Raw genomic sequence first — 15999 nt, 5'->3', positions numbered from 1 at the left:
CCCGCACAGAATGCTGACCTGATGCCTCGCGGGGAAGCCAGGCAAGAGCGATCTTCTGCCGGCCATGGGTGAGCGGCGGGGAGTCGGGGCTGCTGGCAAGCGCCCCAGCCCGGCTGTGACCTTTTAAAACAGCCGGGCGGCTCCCCAGCAGCCTCCCGAAGCCAAACGCCAAACCCGAACTTCCGCGTTCGACTTCGGGAGGCTGCTGGGAAGCCCCCCCGGCTGATTTAAAAGGTGACAGCCGGGCTGGGGGGCTTCCCAGCACCCCCCCCAACCCCGAACCCGGAAGTTCGGCAAGAGTTCGGGGTTCGGGAGGTTGCTGGGAAGCCCCCCAGCCCGGCTGTCACCTTTTAAAACAGCCGGGCGGCTTCCTAGGAGCCTCCGAACGCCGAACCCGGAAGTTCGGGTTTGGCGTTCGTAACTCGAAAAAAGTTCGTAAGAAAAGGCAAATTTTTTCTGAACCCCGGGTTCGTATCACAAGTTGTTCGTAAGACGAGGGGTTCGTATCTTGAGGTACCACTGTATATGAATATTTGCCTTTCTTGAAAACATGGATGGACATAAGAGCTGCACTTTATTAGATCAAATATCTATCCAGCTCATTTCTTCCTGTCATCAGCCGACTGCTAGATCCTTGAAACTTTCAGCTTGGCTGGAAAAACTAGTCATTGGCACATGCCTGGGATTTTAAAAAAGGCCTCTTACCTACAGTTTCTTTTTCTATAATTAATTTCTTAGGTTTGAATGCCAAGATGCATCCCTTTGGAATAGTGATTGATTTCTTCCTATCTCTGGCACCCTAAAAGACAAAATATGGGATGAAACAACTTGCTGAAAAGAGATGCATTTTCTTTCCTTCAAGTTCATACTTCACTATATGGATCAGACCTTCAGGCTCAGTTTAACGTAGGCTTTATGAAAGATGCTGCTTTCCACTTTGTCAGATTCTTCAAACGTTGCCGTTTCCGTAGCTTCTGCTGATGCAGTGATCATGTATAAGTTCCTCTGAAGCTTCTTTGATTGTTTAATAAATGTATGTTCATTGTTGATTTTTCTAAAAAAGAACACATGCAATTCAATTTATAACTTTTGGGGAGTAAACCCACAATACAATATATATAAGTTCCATTGCAATAAGTAATCTATACAGTCAATTTCTTTTCCATTTCCTGTGTGTATTTCTGGACAATGTTTTTTACCATACAGTATATGGTTAATGCTTAGAAAGAATTAAATCTTGTTGCAATTGAAGATGTACAGCTGTCTAAAGGCTTTAAATTATATTATATTTTGGACCCAATGACATAGCCCTGAATAAATCTATAACACTAGTAAGGGTGGAAAGAAAGAAAGAGAAGAAGAGGACCAGCAACAATAAGGAAGCTAGAATTGTAGGGTAGTAGGTGCACCACAGAAAAATATTAGGTTGGATACAGATTCTCTGGTATATAAGCTATGAGATTGTTAAAATTAAAACTAATTGAGGTCAATTAATCATAGACTTCATGTAAAGTACTGTATTAGAAGAATGGAGAACTTGAGGACAAGGTTAAATGTGGCTGGAGTCTTTTTTCATTTGCTTGTTTATGTTACTTACTTTTCTTTCATCAAAGAATCAAGGTCTTGAGGTGGAACCTGTATCTTTTTTATCTTTACAGACCTCTCATAAGAAATTCTGACAGCACTAGTTATTTCAGTGTCAGTAATTCCACTAATATCCCCCTTCAGTGTTCCATCTACAGTGACTTCAACGGTGAATGGCTCTGAATTGTTGCAAACTAGAGAACAAATATTGACAAAAATCACAATGTTAGAAGAAGTACTACAGAAACACAGAAATGGAGCAGCAGGCTACTATTTCAATGAGAGAAAGGCAATCCTGGCAGCAAAGGATCTTGTTGATATCGAATCAAGCATTTTCTAATCTAAATCAGCATTATCTAATTATCACTATCATACTAAGAGTTCCAGAAAGTGGGAAATACTTCTACTTGCCACTTGGTATATTTTCAGGTCTTGACATCTCTTGAAAAGTGCCTTTGAAAGATGAAGGTGTGCTCTAGAACTTGTTTTATCTTTGTCTGTGAATAATAGCTGTTTCACAATAGGTAATATTTATTTTTATTTATTTATTTATTTATTTATCCAATACACAAATACATAGGAAGAAAAATAGACATGTAGTAATAGACATGCCTATGCATTTTTTTCTACTAACAAAACTCTAATGCACTCAGATGTTAAAACTATGTACTGTAAATAATGACATTTTTATGCCCCTTTACCTCAAAGGTAGGACAACAGCCTGGTTCTAGTTATCTGTCTCTTTTCTCTTTAGGGTCCTCAAGTGGATTTAGTTTGACTTTATTTCTGTGATTTTTCTTGTGCTTAAGGTATGTACTACTCATAATATGTGACAACCTTCCACACAGGATTGCTATGGGTAATTTGGTATAGCTTTCCAATATGATCTCCCAAGCTTTATCTAACCATCTAAAAAGCTGAAAGTCAAATCTATTGTTCTCTTCTCAGGTACCTAGCAAATGGCCCCAATCATTGTCTGTGGAGATTCATCTTCCTTTGGGTCTTGCCCCTTATGTTCTAAATCTATTCCTCTCCTTCCTTATATATAGAAAAAAAAGAATATTAAATTTGTAATCTAGATTCTAGATGCGGAAGAGGATGTTTTGGATACTGATTCATTGGAAGAGCTATCCAGAATTTGGGAAAGCAAAACTCCATGGTCCATATCTTATTCACAAGTTTCATCTGAAATTTTCTCATCCAAGTCACAGCCCTGTGATCTATCGATGCTATCGATGGACAGTGAACGGAGTACAGTGGTCCCTCGATTTTCGCGGGTTTGAACTTCGCAAAACGGCTATACCATGGTTTTTCAAAAATATTAACTAAAAATTACTTTGCATTTCCCCCCCTATACAGTAATACCTCGTCTTACAAACTTAATTGGTTCCAGGACGAGGTTCGTAAGGTGAAAAGTTCATAAGATGAAACGATGTTTCCCATAGGAATCAATGGAAAAGCCAATAATGCGTACAAGCTGATTAGGAAAATCCAAAACATTAAGGCTTAAAAAAAAAAAGCTGCCGGCAGACAAAGCTGAGGCAAACGGAGTGGGGGGAGGGACAGTGAGAGGTGGCAAGAGGTGGCAGTCCCAATGAAGCAAGGCGAAAAGAGCCTCTCTTGATCTCCATGAGTCCCTCCCATTTTTCCCCACCCTCTCCTGCACCTTTCTCCCCTTTTGATCTCCATGGTGCAGGACAGGGTGCAGGACAGGGTGGGGAAAAACGGGAGGAACCCATGGAGATCAAGAGGGGAGAAAGGTGCAGGACAGGGTGGGAAATAACGGGAGGAACCCATGGAGATCAAGAGGGGAGAAAAGTGCAGGACAGGGTGGGAAAAAATGGGAGGGACTCAAGTCTGGAGGTGGGGCATCCCAGCGGCCGGCGGCAGGTTTGTAAGGTAAAAAAGTTCGTAAGAAGAGGCAAAAAAATTCCGAACCCTGAGTTCGTATCTCGAAAAGTTCTTATGACGAGGGGTTCGTATCATGAGGTACCACTGTACCACAGTTTTTCCCGCCCGATGGCGTTATACGTCATCGCCAAACTTTCGTCCGCCTTTAATAAATATTTTTTAATAAACTTTAATAAATAAACATGGTGAGTAATAATCTAAATGGTTACTAAGGGAAGGAGAAATTGCAGTTTAGGGGTTTAAAGTGTTAAGGGAAGGCTTGTGATACTGTTCATAGCCAAAAATAGTGTATTTACTTCCGCATCTCTACTTTGTGGAAATTCGACTTTCGCGGGCGGTCTTGGAATGCATTCCCCGCGAAAATTGAGGGAACACTGTAATGCCAATTGTTTCTTTGCACACAGGATGGGGACTGAGTCTTGGGTATAAAGGAATATGGAGATGACCTTGAAAAAAAATTAAACAGACTTTAGGTAACCGAATTATAGATCAAACCTGCCCCCACCCCCGATTGCCAATGCATAGGTTTTTATAATGGCATCTATACCATATCTGATTGGACTCAATTCTAACTCTGGCTTACCATTGTCCACCTCTACCATGGATCGAACTCACAACCTGAACCCAGAACAGGCCTAATCTCCCTCAGAATCCCTGAAGCCTTAGGTGACTGTTCCCAAAGGAATATAATTTAATTATAATAATATGATATGATATAATAATGTAATGTAATGTAATGTAATGTAATGTAATGTAATGTAATATAATATAATATAATATAATATAATATAATATAATATAATATAATATAATATAATATAATATAATATAATATAATATAATATAATATAATATAATATAATATAATATAATATAATATAATATAATATAATATAATATATACAGTGATCCCTCGATTATCGCGAGGGTTCCGTTCCAGGACCCCTCGCGATAATCGATTTTTCGCGATGTAGCGGCGCGGAAGTAAAAACACCATCTGCGCATGCGCGTCCTGTTTTCCATGGCCGCGCATGCGCAGATGGTGGGACGACGGCAGTTCGGAGGCTGGCAATGGTTATTTTTCATGCCGGCCACCCCCCCCAGCACCTCCGGGCTCCTCGCCGCTACCCCCCGCCCACCCGATTCGCCCCTCTCACCGGCTTTCTTGGGGCACGAGTCCTTCTGTCACTTCTGATTTTCAAGTCCAATTTTAACCTGGATGTTTTGCCCTCTCAAGTTGCTAGCTCTCAGTGAGAACACTTCCCACACTTCTGAGTTTCAAGTCCAATTTTAACCTGGATGTTTTGCCCTCTCAAGTTGCTAGCTCTCAGTGAGAACACTTTCCACACTTCTGATTTTCAAGTCCAATTTGAACCTGGTTTTTTTGCCCTCTCAAGTTGCTAGCTCTCAGTGAGAACACTTCTGTCACTTCTGATTTTCAAGTCCAATTTGAACCTGGTTTTTTTGCCCTCTCAAGTTGCTAGCTCTCAGTGAGAACACTTCTGTCACTTCTGATTTTCAAGTCCAATTTGAACCTGGTTTTTTTGCCCTCTCAAGTTGCTAGCTCTCAGTGAGAACACTTCTGTCACTTCTGATTTTCAAGTCAAATTTGAACCTGGTTTTTTTGCCCTCTCAAGTTGCTAGCTCTCAGTGAGAACACTTCTGCCACTTCTGATTTTCAAGTCCAATTTGAACCTGGTTTTTTTGCCCTCTCAAGTTGCTAGCTCTCAGTGAGAATACTTCCCACACTTCTGATTTTCAAGTCCAATTTTAACCTGGATGTTTTGCCCTCTCAAGTTGCTAGCTCTCAGTGAGAACACTTTCCACACTTCTGATTTTCAAGTCCAATTTGAACCTGGTTTTTTTGCCCTCTCAAGTTGCTAGCTCTCAGTGAGAACACTTCCCACACTTCTGATTTTCAAGTCCAATTTTAACCTGGATGTTTTGCCCTCTCAAGTTGCTAGCTCTCAGTGAGAACACTTTCCACACTTCTGATTTTCAAGTCCAATTTGAACCTGGTTTTTTTGCCCTCTCAAGTTGCTAGCTCTCAGTGAGAACACTTCTGTCACTTCTGATTTTCAAGTCCAATTTGAACCTGGTTTTTTTGCCCTCTCAAGTTGCTAGCTCTCAGTGAGAACACTTTCCACAGTTCTGATTTTCAAGTCCAATTTTAACCTGGATGTTTTTCCCTCTCAAGTTGCTAGCTCTCAGTGAGAACACTTTCCACACTTCTGATTTTCAAGTCCAATTTGAACCTGGTTTTTTTGCCCTCTCAAGTTGCTAGCTCTCAGTGAGAACACTTCTGTCACTTCTGATTTTCAAGTCCAATTTGAACCTGGTTTTTTTGCCCTCATGTCCTCCTTCCATCCCTCCCTCCTTCCTTCCTTTCGTAAAAAGCACTTAAACAATGACAGAATAAAAACCCCCAGCCCTCACCTGTGTTTGAATTTCATTCACTCAGTCATTCATTCATTCTTCTCTATGCCACTCAGTCCCAACACTTTCAACCCACAAATTACCATTTCCCATCCCCTTAATGTACTGTACTGTACCTCTACCTGTACCTGTACGTACTGTACACATTGAATAACACACTTAGTCATCCTGATAGAAATAATAAAAATATTTATTTACATTTTTACATTTTTTTGGGGGGGTTACCATAACTAGGATAAATCGGGATCTTCTTCTATCACCATGTCTACAATGGACGCTGCAGGTGATGGTGTGGCAGACCTTTTGGTTTTCGTGACAAACATAGTTATGGGCAGTTGTTGGCGCGTTTTCTTTTGCTTGGCTAACATGGCTCTGTATGGTGCAATGGTGTTGTCAAGGGAGGCCTTAAAGTGTATAGAGCGAGTCATGTTGGGATCCCAAAGTTCCGCCATGCGTTGCAGATGTGCACCAGCTCTGTTCATTTCTGCAAGCCGCTCAAGCGTTAGGCCAACATCTTCTTCTTCCTCAGCTTCTTCAGCTCCCTCTTCCTCCTCTTCTTCACTCGCTGACCTGGTCAGCTCCTCCAGATCTCTGTCTGTCAGCGGTAGGCCATGCTCATCAAGCAAACCATTGACTTCCTCTGGTGTCATGTCAACGAAGCCTTCTCCACCCAGTGCCTGTGCCAGCTTCACAGAGTTCTGGACTGCAGCATCTTGAATTTCTTCGGGAGCAAATCCCCTGTGATCATGCACCACTTCTGGCCACAATTTCCTCCAGCAGGCATTCATTGTCTGTGACTTCATATCCATTAAGGCACTCTGAATGTTCTTCAGACAAGATGCAATTGTGTACTGACGCCAGTAGGCCTTCAATGTGAAGTTTTCATCAGCATCCATTGCTTCCACGATGCTTCCAAGAGAATTGCGTGTGTACAGTGCCTTAAATGTGCGGATAACACCTTGATCCATCGGCTGGATAAGCGATGTGGTGTTTGGTGGCAAGAATTCGACTTCCACCCCATCATGTTCATGTGCCAGGTCATCATGGCCTCCAGCATTGTCCATTAGGAGAAGCACTTTGAAATTGAGTCCTTTGCCAGCCAAATAAACCTGCACCTGTGGGATGAAGCACTGATGAAACCAGTCCCATGTGAGGGGTTTTGTAATCCATGCTTTAGGATTATGCATCCAGTACACTGGCAATGCATTCTTATTTCTGTTCTTGAGGGCTCTTGGATTTCGTGACTTATAAATTAGCCCTGGCTTCATCAAAAAGCCTGCTGCATTCCCACACATGATCAAAGTCACTCTATCTTTCATGGCCTTAAAGCCAGGGGCTTTGGCTTCATCTTGTATCAAGAAAGTCCGTGAAGGCATCCTCTTCCAGAACAGGCCTGTTTCGTCCATGTTGAACACCTGTTCTGGAAGGTAGCCCCCTTCTGCAATTAGATCTTTAAACGTGCGCTGGACAAAGTTTTCGGCTGCACCTGTATCTGCTGAGGCAGCTTCTCCATGCAATGACACACTCTTCAGGCCATAGCGCCGTTGAAATTTCTCAAACCACCCTTTGCTTGCTGTGAATGTGGCTGGGGCTGAAGAAGCAGAAGATGTTGATGGCTGGGGGTCTTCAGAGTCACCAGCACCTTCATCTACAGAGAATGACAGGAAAGGGAGAGAGAAGTGACTTGAATGAAAGCATACAGTCCTTCCATCCCTCCCTCCTTCCATCCCTCCCTCCTTCCATCCCTCCCTCCTTCCATCCCTCCCTCCTTCCATCCCTCCCTCCCTCCTTCCCTCCCTCCCTCCTTCCATCCCTCCCTCCTTCCCTTCTCTCCCTCCCTCCTTCCATCCCTCCCTCTTTCCATCCCTCCCTCCTTCCTTCCTTCCATCCCTCCCTCCTTCCATCCCTCCCTCCCTCCCTCCCTCCTTAAAAAACACTTAAATACAGTATGTAATGACAGAATAAAAACCCCCAGCCCTCACCTGGGTTTCCCTCATCTGCATCGCCTCCTTCTGTGTCTGCAAGACGGTTGTACAGTTGCTGCGCCTTGGTTCGTATAGTGTTCGTATCCAAAGCAATGCTCTTTTTGCGGCAGTCTTGTACCCACACAGACAAAGCAGCTTCCATCTTCATAAGGCGTTTGTTTCTAGGCGTCACCATTCTTTTTGCAGCCTTGTTGAATGTTATCTGAGAAGTTTGCCTTATCTTCTTCTCGTCTTTCCGAATGTATCGCACAGTCGATTCGTTGATCCCATAATGCCGACCAACATCTGCATTAGAATGTCCCGCTTTCAGCATGTCCAAAAGTTCAATCTTCTCCTTGATTGTCAGCATCTTCCTGCTCTTTTTAGCGTCGCCGCCTCCACTCCGTGTGTAACGTTTAGGTGCCATCTTCCAAGAAGTCTTCACAAACAGATCTAAGAAACAGCTCCAAGAAACAGCTCCAAGAAACAGATCCAAGACACAGCTCCAAGACACAGCTCCAAGACACAGATCCAAGACACAGCTCCAAGACACGGATCCAAGACACAGCTCCAAGAAACAGATCCAAGAAACAGATCCAAGAAACAGATCCAAGACACAGCTCCAAGACACAGCTCCAAGACACAGATCCAAGACACAGCTCCAAGAAACGGCTCCAAGAAACGGCTCCAAAAGTTGCAAAAGTTTCAAACCAAAGCACGCTGAGCAAACAACACTGATTGGCTGAAATTTTGCTGTAGGGCAAACTTACTGCAATGGCAAAGCCGATTGGCCGACATTTCGGCCAACCAGCAATGGTAGACGTCAGTTTGGTGATGACGCATGACGTCATCGGGCGGGAAAAACCACGCACATATTTTTAAGTTATTATTTTTCAAAAAATCGCGATATAGCGTTTCGCGAAGATCGAGATGGTATCATTTGCTGAAAAATCGCGATATAGCGTTTCGCAATAATCGAGATCGCGAAACTCGAGGGATCACTGTAATATATAATATATAATATAATATAATAAATATAATATAATATAATATAATATAATATAATAAATCTGATGAGATTCTTGTAAAGCAGTTGAGTACTAATAAAATTTCTTTTGAGACTATTCATGAGTACTTCTCACTACTTACGCCTGACAAAGAGATATATCAAGACCAGAGGTTCACAGTTTTTTGACTGGAGAACAGTTTTGAATGATTCGGTTGGGCCATAGGGTTACCATGGAGAGGATATGCTTACTTATAAAATTATTTTCATATAGGACAAGCTAATTATAAAACAAACTATAAATCAAGAAAGAAAAACAAATAGAGATATCTGTTAATATGGCACGCATGGACACTGCTTGACACCCCTCTCTCCCCCAAAATCCAAGCCATGCCCAGTAGCGGAAAGAGGATCTGTCATCTAAGTACACTAGAACCCCGTTGTAGAGGTGGGCATGTAGAACTTCATTTATGTATTGCATGAATATGGCAGGGGCTCCCTTCAGACCAAATGGCATCACTCGGAATTGGAAACTCCAAAGAGCAGTTGAAAGCAGTTTTCCACTCATCCCTTCCTTTATTCTGAAGCCTCCCTTAAATCCAGTATTTCCCCTTGGCTAGATGATTAAGAAAGTCCTTCATAAGGGGGAGGGGATAAGTGTTCTGCACACACACTACATTTAAATTTCGGTAATCAGCCACCAGACGAACCTTCTCCTTAAAGAGAACCGGGGCTGCTGTCCTGGAATTGGCAGGCTGGATGAATCCCCTTCTCAGGTTGGTGTCTATGTATTTTCTCAGCTCTCTCAATTCCTTCGGGGACATCGCATATATTCTAGGTTTTGGGAGAGTTGCCCCCTGGTTCAAATTCTATCGCACAGCCTGTGGGTCTGTGAGGGGGCAGTTCATTGCAATCTTCCTCACTGAAAACTCTTCCCAAGTCTCTGTATTCCATGGGCACCTTCTGGAGATCTGGAAGGGTTCCTTCCTTCATCGCAGCCACTGCTAAGGACCCACCTGGGTCCTCCTGGGGAGGGAGTTTTCTCCTGTCAGTCTCGGGAATAGGGTTAGAGCCCAGGGGGAGGAAAAGCTTGTGATATCCACCCTCCCAACGAATGGTGGGGATCCATTTGTCCAGCCAGGTCAGACCCAATATGACTGCTTCCGACATCTTGGGGGCGACTATGAATCTCAGGAATTCATGATGTCGGCCTATCCGCAGATCCACTAACTCAGTCAGGAGCGTAGCGGGAACTCCGCCCACTAGAGAGCCGTCCACCTGTTGGAACCGGATGGGTTTCACTAAAGGCCTGGTCTGGATTTTTAACTTCTCCATACGGTTTTGCTGATAAGGCATCTCGAGCACCCTGTGTCTATCAGAGCCCATATTTCTTCTTCCTCTCTCATGGTCATTACTTTAATCCTTGTCTAATGAGGAACGGATGGATGGGCTCATTCACCATTGGGTCATCTTCTCCACTGGGTTCCTCATTCCAATCGGGACTGGTTCCTGATTTGCTAGCAGTGTTTCTATATGTAAAAATTAACCTGGCTACCTTCTCCAAGACTGAAAGCATCAGTTTTGGTCCTTAAATGACCTTCAGTGGAGGGAAAATGAGTCCAAAACTTGCAGTCCCAACAATATCTGTGATATTATCCCACTAACCTTATAGTAGTAGGAAGTAAGCCTCATAAAAATGCTTGCTAAGCCTTGTTTCATACAGCATAAATTGATTTTGGATAATCTATTGTTTCAACTTCGTTATTTATCTCATGAGATCAAGGATCCTGATCAGTCACTGAATATTCATTTTCTTATCCTTCCACCTCTGGAAATCTCAGAAAACCTTGTTCCCACATTTTGAGCACATAACATACTGGTTAGTGTTTAAAATGTTTTACTCTTAATTTTTGTACTTTTCTCAAAATGCAACAGACAGATAATCCCACGAATAAAAATATATGAATGAGATAGACACTTGAAGATTACCTAGACTTGAAGTGTCATTTCCTGATAACAGCACATGATCAAACTGGTAGCCGGTTTTGTGAAAAGGACAGCTCTGCCACCACGATGTCTTCCTTTTCTTTTGTAGCAGGCAAAAGGGCCTAAAATGGTCATTGTCTATGAAGCTGGGTACCGGAACCCAATCTCCTTGTGAGTCTATCATTTTTGCCAAAGATTTAGTTGCGTTATAAAATGTCATATCTGTCAACTTTGTCTAAGAGAAAGGAATGAGGATAGAAACAAAATCACAAATGAGTTCATACATCATACTAAGCCCTGGTTTAACAATGGAAAAACCCAAATGTTCTCACCAACCCAAACACATTATGATTTACTTAATATTGAATCCATTCGATCAGTTGCAATTTGGAGAAATCTTTTCTCACGCTACCTAGGCTTAAAACATATATTGCTATTTGCATATTTTGTATGGCTTTGCCTGTTCTGTCTGGGTCACTCCAGGAGCCAATACAAACCCAAAAAGAGAAGCCAGACACACTGGTAAAAGGCAAAGGCAGTTTTATAAAATTCAAGAAAAACACAGGTAACAGAAAATGTCCTTACAAACAGGAAAATGCTGTATCTTCAGATATATCCATGAAGGCAAAAGTCCATGCAGCAATACAGAATTCTTGCTGCCAAGCCAAGGCTGTAGATAGCAGACCTACACTTCCCACGGGTCTTCCAAAGCTGCTGGGCCACAAGCCAGGAACAGAGACGCCGAGAAACAAGACAGGATAACGCCACTCCAAACTGATAACACTCCACATGGCTTCAAGGGCTTGCCTGCCTTTTAAACCCTGCTAAGGAGGACCACACCCAAACCCAGCTGTTTCTAATTCAATGGTGATAATACTTCTTTAATTGCTCCTTTCTTTGATCTGAACGTCTCTGTCGCATGTCAATGACGGCTTGTGCGTCATACCCTAATGATTCCAAGCTACTGGCTGGGGAGAGCCCCCCCTGGGGCTCTCATGCTGTTCATCCTCATCCCATTCCTGGCTGTCCCCTCCCCCGTCCAACTGCTCAGCCCCCTCCTCTTCGCTGTCATCCTCCTCCGGGCATGGAGCCAGCAGAGACACAGCTGGTCCCTGAGCAGCCTCAGGCTGAACCACAACACTGCCCAAGGCAAATGGCTGCCCGGTATTTTCTTGAAAATCTCCAGCAATGGCACACACACAGCTGCGGGAGGCAAACTAATTATTTTTACAGCAAATTTCTCCTTACTCATTGCTTCTTGTCCTGTCCTCAGGTGCTTCCAGGAATAAGTAGGTCCCACCAACTGCTCTGTGTAGCCCCTCAAGGGCTGAAGATAACTGTTTAACCTTAGTCCTTCTCTTCATTAGGCTGCTAGATCTAGTTCCCTTACACTTTGGCCTCCAGATCTTTGTTGCTCTTCTCTACACTTTTTAGAAACATAGAAGACTGACGGCAGAAAAAGATCTCATGGTCCATCGAGTCTGCCCTTATACTATTTCCTGTATTTTATGTTAGGATGGATATATGTTTATCCCAGGCATGTTTAAATTCAGTTACTGTGGATTTACCAACCACGTCTGCTGGAAGTTTGTTCCAAGGATCTACTACTCTTTCAGTAAAATAATATTTTCTCATGTTGCTTTTGATCTTTCCCCCAACTAACTTCAGATTGTTCCCCCTTGTTCTTGTGTTCACTTTCCTATTAAAAACACTTCCCTCCTGAACCTTATTTAACCCTTTAAGATATTTAAATGTTTCGATCATGTCCCCCCTTTTCCTTCTGTCCTCCAGACTATACAGATTGAGTTCATTAAGTCTTTCCTGATACGTTTTATGCTTAAGACCTTCCACCATTCTTGTAGCCCGTCTTTGGACCCGTTCAATTTGTCAATATCTTTTTGTAGGTGAGGTCTCCATAACTGAACACAGTATTCCAAATGTGGTCTCACCAGCGCTCTATATAAGGGGATCACAATCTCCCTCTTCCTGCTTGTTATACCTCTAGCTATGCAGCCAAGCATCCCACTTGCTTTTCCTACTGCCCGACCACACTGCTCACCTATTTTGAGACTGTCAGAAATCACTACCCCTAAATCCTTCTCTTCTGAAGTTTTTGCTAACACAGAACTGCCAATGCAATACAGTGGTACCTCATGATACGAACCCCTCGTCTTACGAACAACCCGAGATACAAACCCGGGGTTCAGAAAATTTTTGCCTCTTCTTACGAACTTTTTTCTTCTTATGAACTGGCCGCTGCCACCGCCGCTGAGAAGCCCCGCCGCCCAGCTGTCGCTTTTTAAAACAGCCGGGGGGCTTCCCAGCAGCCTCCTGAACCTGAACGCCAAACCTGAACTTCCGGGTTCGGCATTCGGGAGGCATCCGAGAAGCCCCCCCGCTGTTTTAAAAGGTGACAGCCGGGTGGCGGGGCTTCCCAGCGGCCTCCCGAACACTGAACCCGGAAGTTCGGCAAAAGTTCGGGTTCAGGAGGCCACTGGGAAGCCCTGCTGCCTGGCTGTCACCTTTTAAAACAGCCGGGGGGCTTCCCAGCAGCCTCCTAAACCCGAACGCCAAACCCAAACTTCTAGGTTCGGCATTCGAGAGGCCTCCGAGAAGCCCCCCGGCTGTTTTAAAAGGTGACAGCCGGGCGGCGGGGCTTCCCAGCGGCCTCCTGAACCCAAACTTTTGCCGAACTTCCAGGTTCGGCATTCGGGAGGCCGCTGGGAAGTCCCGCCGCCCGGCTGTCATCTTTTAAAACAGCCGGGGGGCTTCTCGGCGGCCTCGCGAACGCCAAACTTCCGGGTTCAGGTTTGGCGTTCGGGTTCAGGAGGACGCTGGTAAGCACCCCCGGCTGTTTCAAAAGGTGACAGCCAGGTGGCAGCGGGGTTTTTTGCATTTTTTTGTTGTTGCACAGATTAATGGATTTTACATTGTTTCCTATGGGAAACAATGTTTCATCTTACGAACTTTTCGTCTTACGAACCTCCCCCTGGAACCAATTAGGTTCGTAAGATGAGGTATTACTGTACTCAGATTGAGGATTCCTTTTCCCCAAGTGCATTATTTTATATTTGGAAACATTAAATGAATCTACGGAGAGGGGCGGCATACAAATCTAATAAATAAATAAATAAATAAAATAAACTGCAGTTTCCATTGCTTTGACCACTTATCTAGTAAAGCTAAATCATTTGCCATATTACAGATGCCTCCAGGAATATCAACCCTATTACTTTAGAGTCATCGGCAAATAGGCAAACCTTCCCTACCAAACATTCCACATGTCACTCACAAACGTATTAAAAAGAATAGGACCCAGAACAGCCCCTTGTGGCACACCCCTTGTAGCCAGGCTCTGCTCAGAATACTCGCTATTAACAACAACCCTCTGATATCTATGCTTCAGCCATCTGCAAATCCACTGAACTATCCAGGGATTAAGTCCAATCTTCACTAACGTATCTATCAGCTCTTTATATGGAACCATATCAAAGACTTTGCTGAAATCCAGATAGGCAATATCCACGGCACCACCTTCATCCAACATCTTTGTGACATAGTCAAAGAAATCAATGAGATTAGACTGACATGATTTGCCTTCAGTAAAGCCATGCTGGTTTGGGTCCAATAAGTTATTGGTTTTTAGGTGCTGATTTATTTTTATTTTTATTTTTATTATTATTATTATTATTATTTATTGGATTTGTATGCCGCCCCTCTCCGCAGACTCTTTTTGAGTAGTCTCCATCATTTTAACAATAACTAATGTCAAGCTAACTGGCCTGTAGTTAACAGCTTCTTCTCTACTGCCCTTCTTGTGGATAGGCGCAACACTGGCCATTCTCCAATCATCAGGAACATCTCCTGTTAAAAGGGATTGGTGAACCAAATCAGTCAGCAGGGTAGCAATCACAGATCTGAGTTCTTTAAAAAGTATGTTAAGATGCAGATGAAAAAAAATAAGCAGATGACTGCTTCAGATTTAATAAATGATTGCTTTGGCCTGAATTGGAAATATCAGAACCTTCAGTGGCTTTAGGGATTAGATCAAAACAACAGCAACATGTGTTTAATTTTAGGCTTCCTGGATGGGGAAAGTGGATTTCTGTGTCAAAACACTACCATCCACCATGTTTGCAATATGAAAGCTTTACATACCTATTTATATAGCTAACTCTTTAAAAAAAGAATAAAGTTTTTAAAAAAAAAAAAAAAGATGAAGTATCTAATGTACAGTTTCCCAAACCTTTTCCTTCATTGGCCAAAATCTCCAAAATGTCACTGTTGTGATTGGATAATGGGTTTGTGTGTCCTTACCCAAAGGAAAATCATTTTTGTCCGATGTGGAGCAATTTATCCTGATTTAGGAAACAATGTATATAGGAAGATAATATCAGCCTTACAAACACCGGTTAGTTAGTTTTACATTTTATTTCGTGTAATCATTTTCGGGTTGAGTTAGTCTAAAAACTAGGAGCGATACATAACACTGTACAGTATTTACAATTTCTGCAGTAAAAGGAACCCCCGCTTCATTCCAGTCCGTGGGAAGTTTGCTTAACTGAAACTGAAAGAATAATATTAAACAGTCCGCCGCCCAACAATCTTTAAGGTGTTTTTTTTAAGGGTTAATTTTTCTTACCTTTGCCTACGCTTGAAACAGCGCTCCGTACGGCTGTGAATGAGATTTCTAGCGAAATTCAATATTTGACTTGTAGGGATGAGAGAAGCTGAATATGTAGGAGAATTAGGAAGTGTTCTCTAAATCCTGCTTGCGTTAGAACGGCTTTATTTTGCTTTCACTTTCTTTTTTAAAGAAGCCGGTCATTAAATCTTATATAAGTTTTTTTGTTCTGTTGTTAGAAAATATTGCGGTGTTCTAATCTTATGTGGAAGTAAGGTCCGCTGTAATTAACAAGCTTGTTTTGCATTGTGTGGTAAAGAGACCGGGGAGGCTAGCGATAAGAGCTCAGGAGGGGCGGAAATTGTCAGAGAAGGGGCTGTTCCTTCCATCGGTAATGTTTCTTAAATTGAGAAATTCCCTATGTGGGCAATCGAAAATACTGTATTGCAAAATCGACGGGGTTTTCCGGGCTGAGGCAGCTGTAGGAG

General features: G+C 43.0%; 2 protein-coding genes across 2 annotated transcripts in view; both read right to left on the bottom strand.

Moving 5' to 3' along the window:
- LOC139153098 (gasdermin-A2-like) overlaps nt 1–15742 on the bottom strand; it is a 39325-nt gene extending 23583 nt beyond the window's left edge. Inside the window, exons 1-5 of the mRNA XM_070726675.1 lie at nt 15530–15742; nt 10891–11122; nt 1598–1778; nt 889–1054; nt 706–799 (exon numbers count right to left, since the gene is read on the bottom strand). Of these exons, the coding sequence (XP_070582776.1) occupies nt 706–799; nt 889–1054; nt 1598–1778; nt 10891–11107 (658 nt within the window). The 5' untranslated portion in view covers nt 11108–11122; nt 15530–15742. The remainder of the gene's footprint in view (nt 1–705; nt 800–888; nt 1055–1597; nt 1779–10890; nt 11123–15529) is intronic.
- LOC139153097 (tigger transposable element-derived protein 1-like) lies at nt 6139–8848 on the bottom strand. The gene is made up of 2 exons (XM_070726674.1): nt 7914–8848; nt 6139–7579 (listed from the first exon to the last, which is right to left on the bottom strand). The coding sequence occupies exons 1-2, from the start codon at nt 8320–8322 to the stop codon at nt 6162–6164; spliced, it is 1827 nt and encodes a 608-aa protein (XP_070582775.1). The 5' UTR covers nt 8323–8848; the 3' UTR covers nt 6139–6161.
- Nucleotides 15743–15999: the final 257 nt, after the last annotated feature.

The sequence above is a fragment of the Erythrolamprus reginae genome, chromosome Z (genome assembly GCF_031021105.1).
Source record: "Erythrolamprus reginae isolate rEryReg1 chromosome Z, rEryReg1.hap1, whole genome shotgun sequence".
NCBI classification, from domain to species: Eukaryota; Metazoa; Chordata; class Lepidosauria; order Squamata; family Dipsadidae; genus Erythrolamprus; species Erythrolamprus reginae.
Note: the sequence above shows the minus strand (reverse complement) of the source record. Positions and strands in the feature narration are given on the sequence as shown.

Bases quoted from the DNA above. Each gene is read 5' to 3' on its own strand.
- LOC139153097 (XM_070726674.1), bottom strand. From the start codon at position 8,322: ATGGCACCTAAACGTTACACACGGAGTGGAGGCGGCGACGCTAAAAAG. The intron at 7,580-7,913 runs GTGAGGGCTGGG...CATTCTCTGTAG, and splicing joins TGCAGATGAGGGAAACCCAG to ATGAAGGTGCTGGTGACTCT.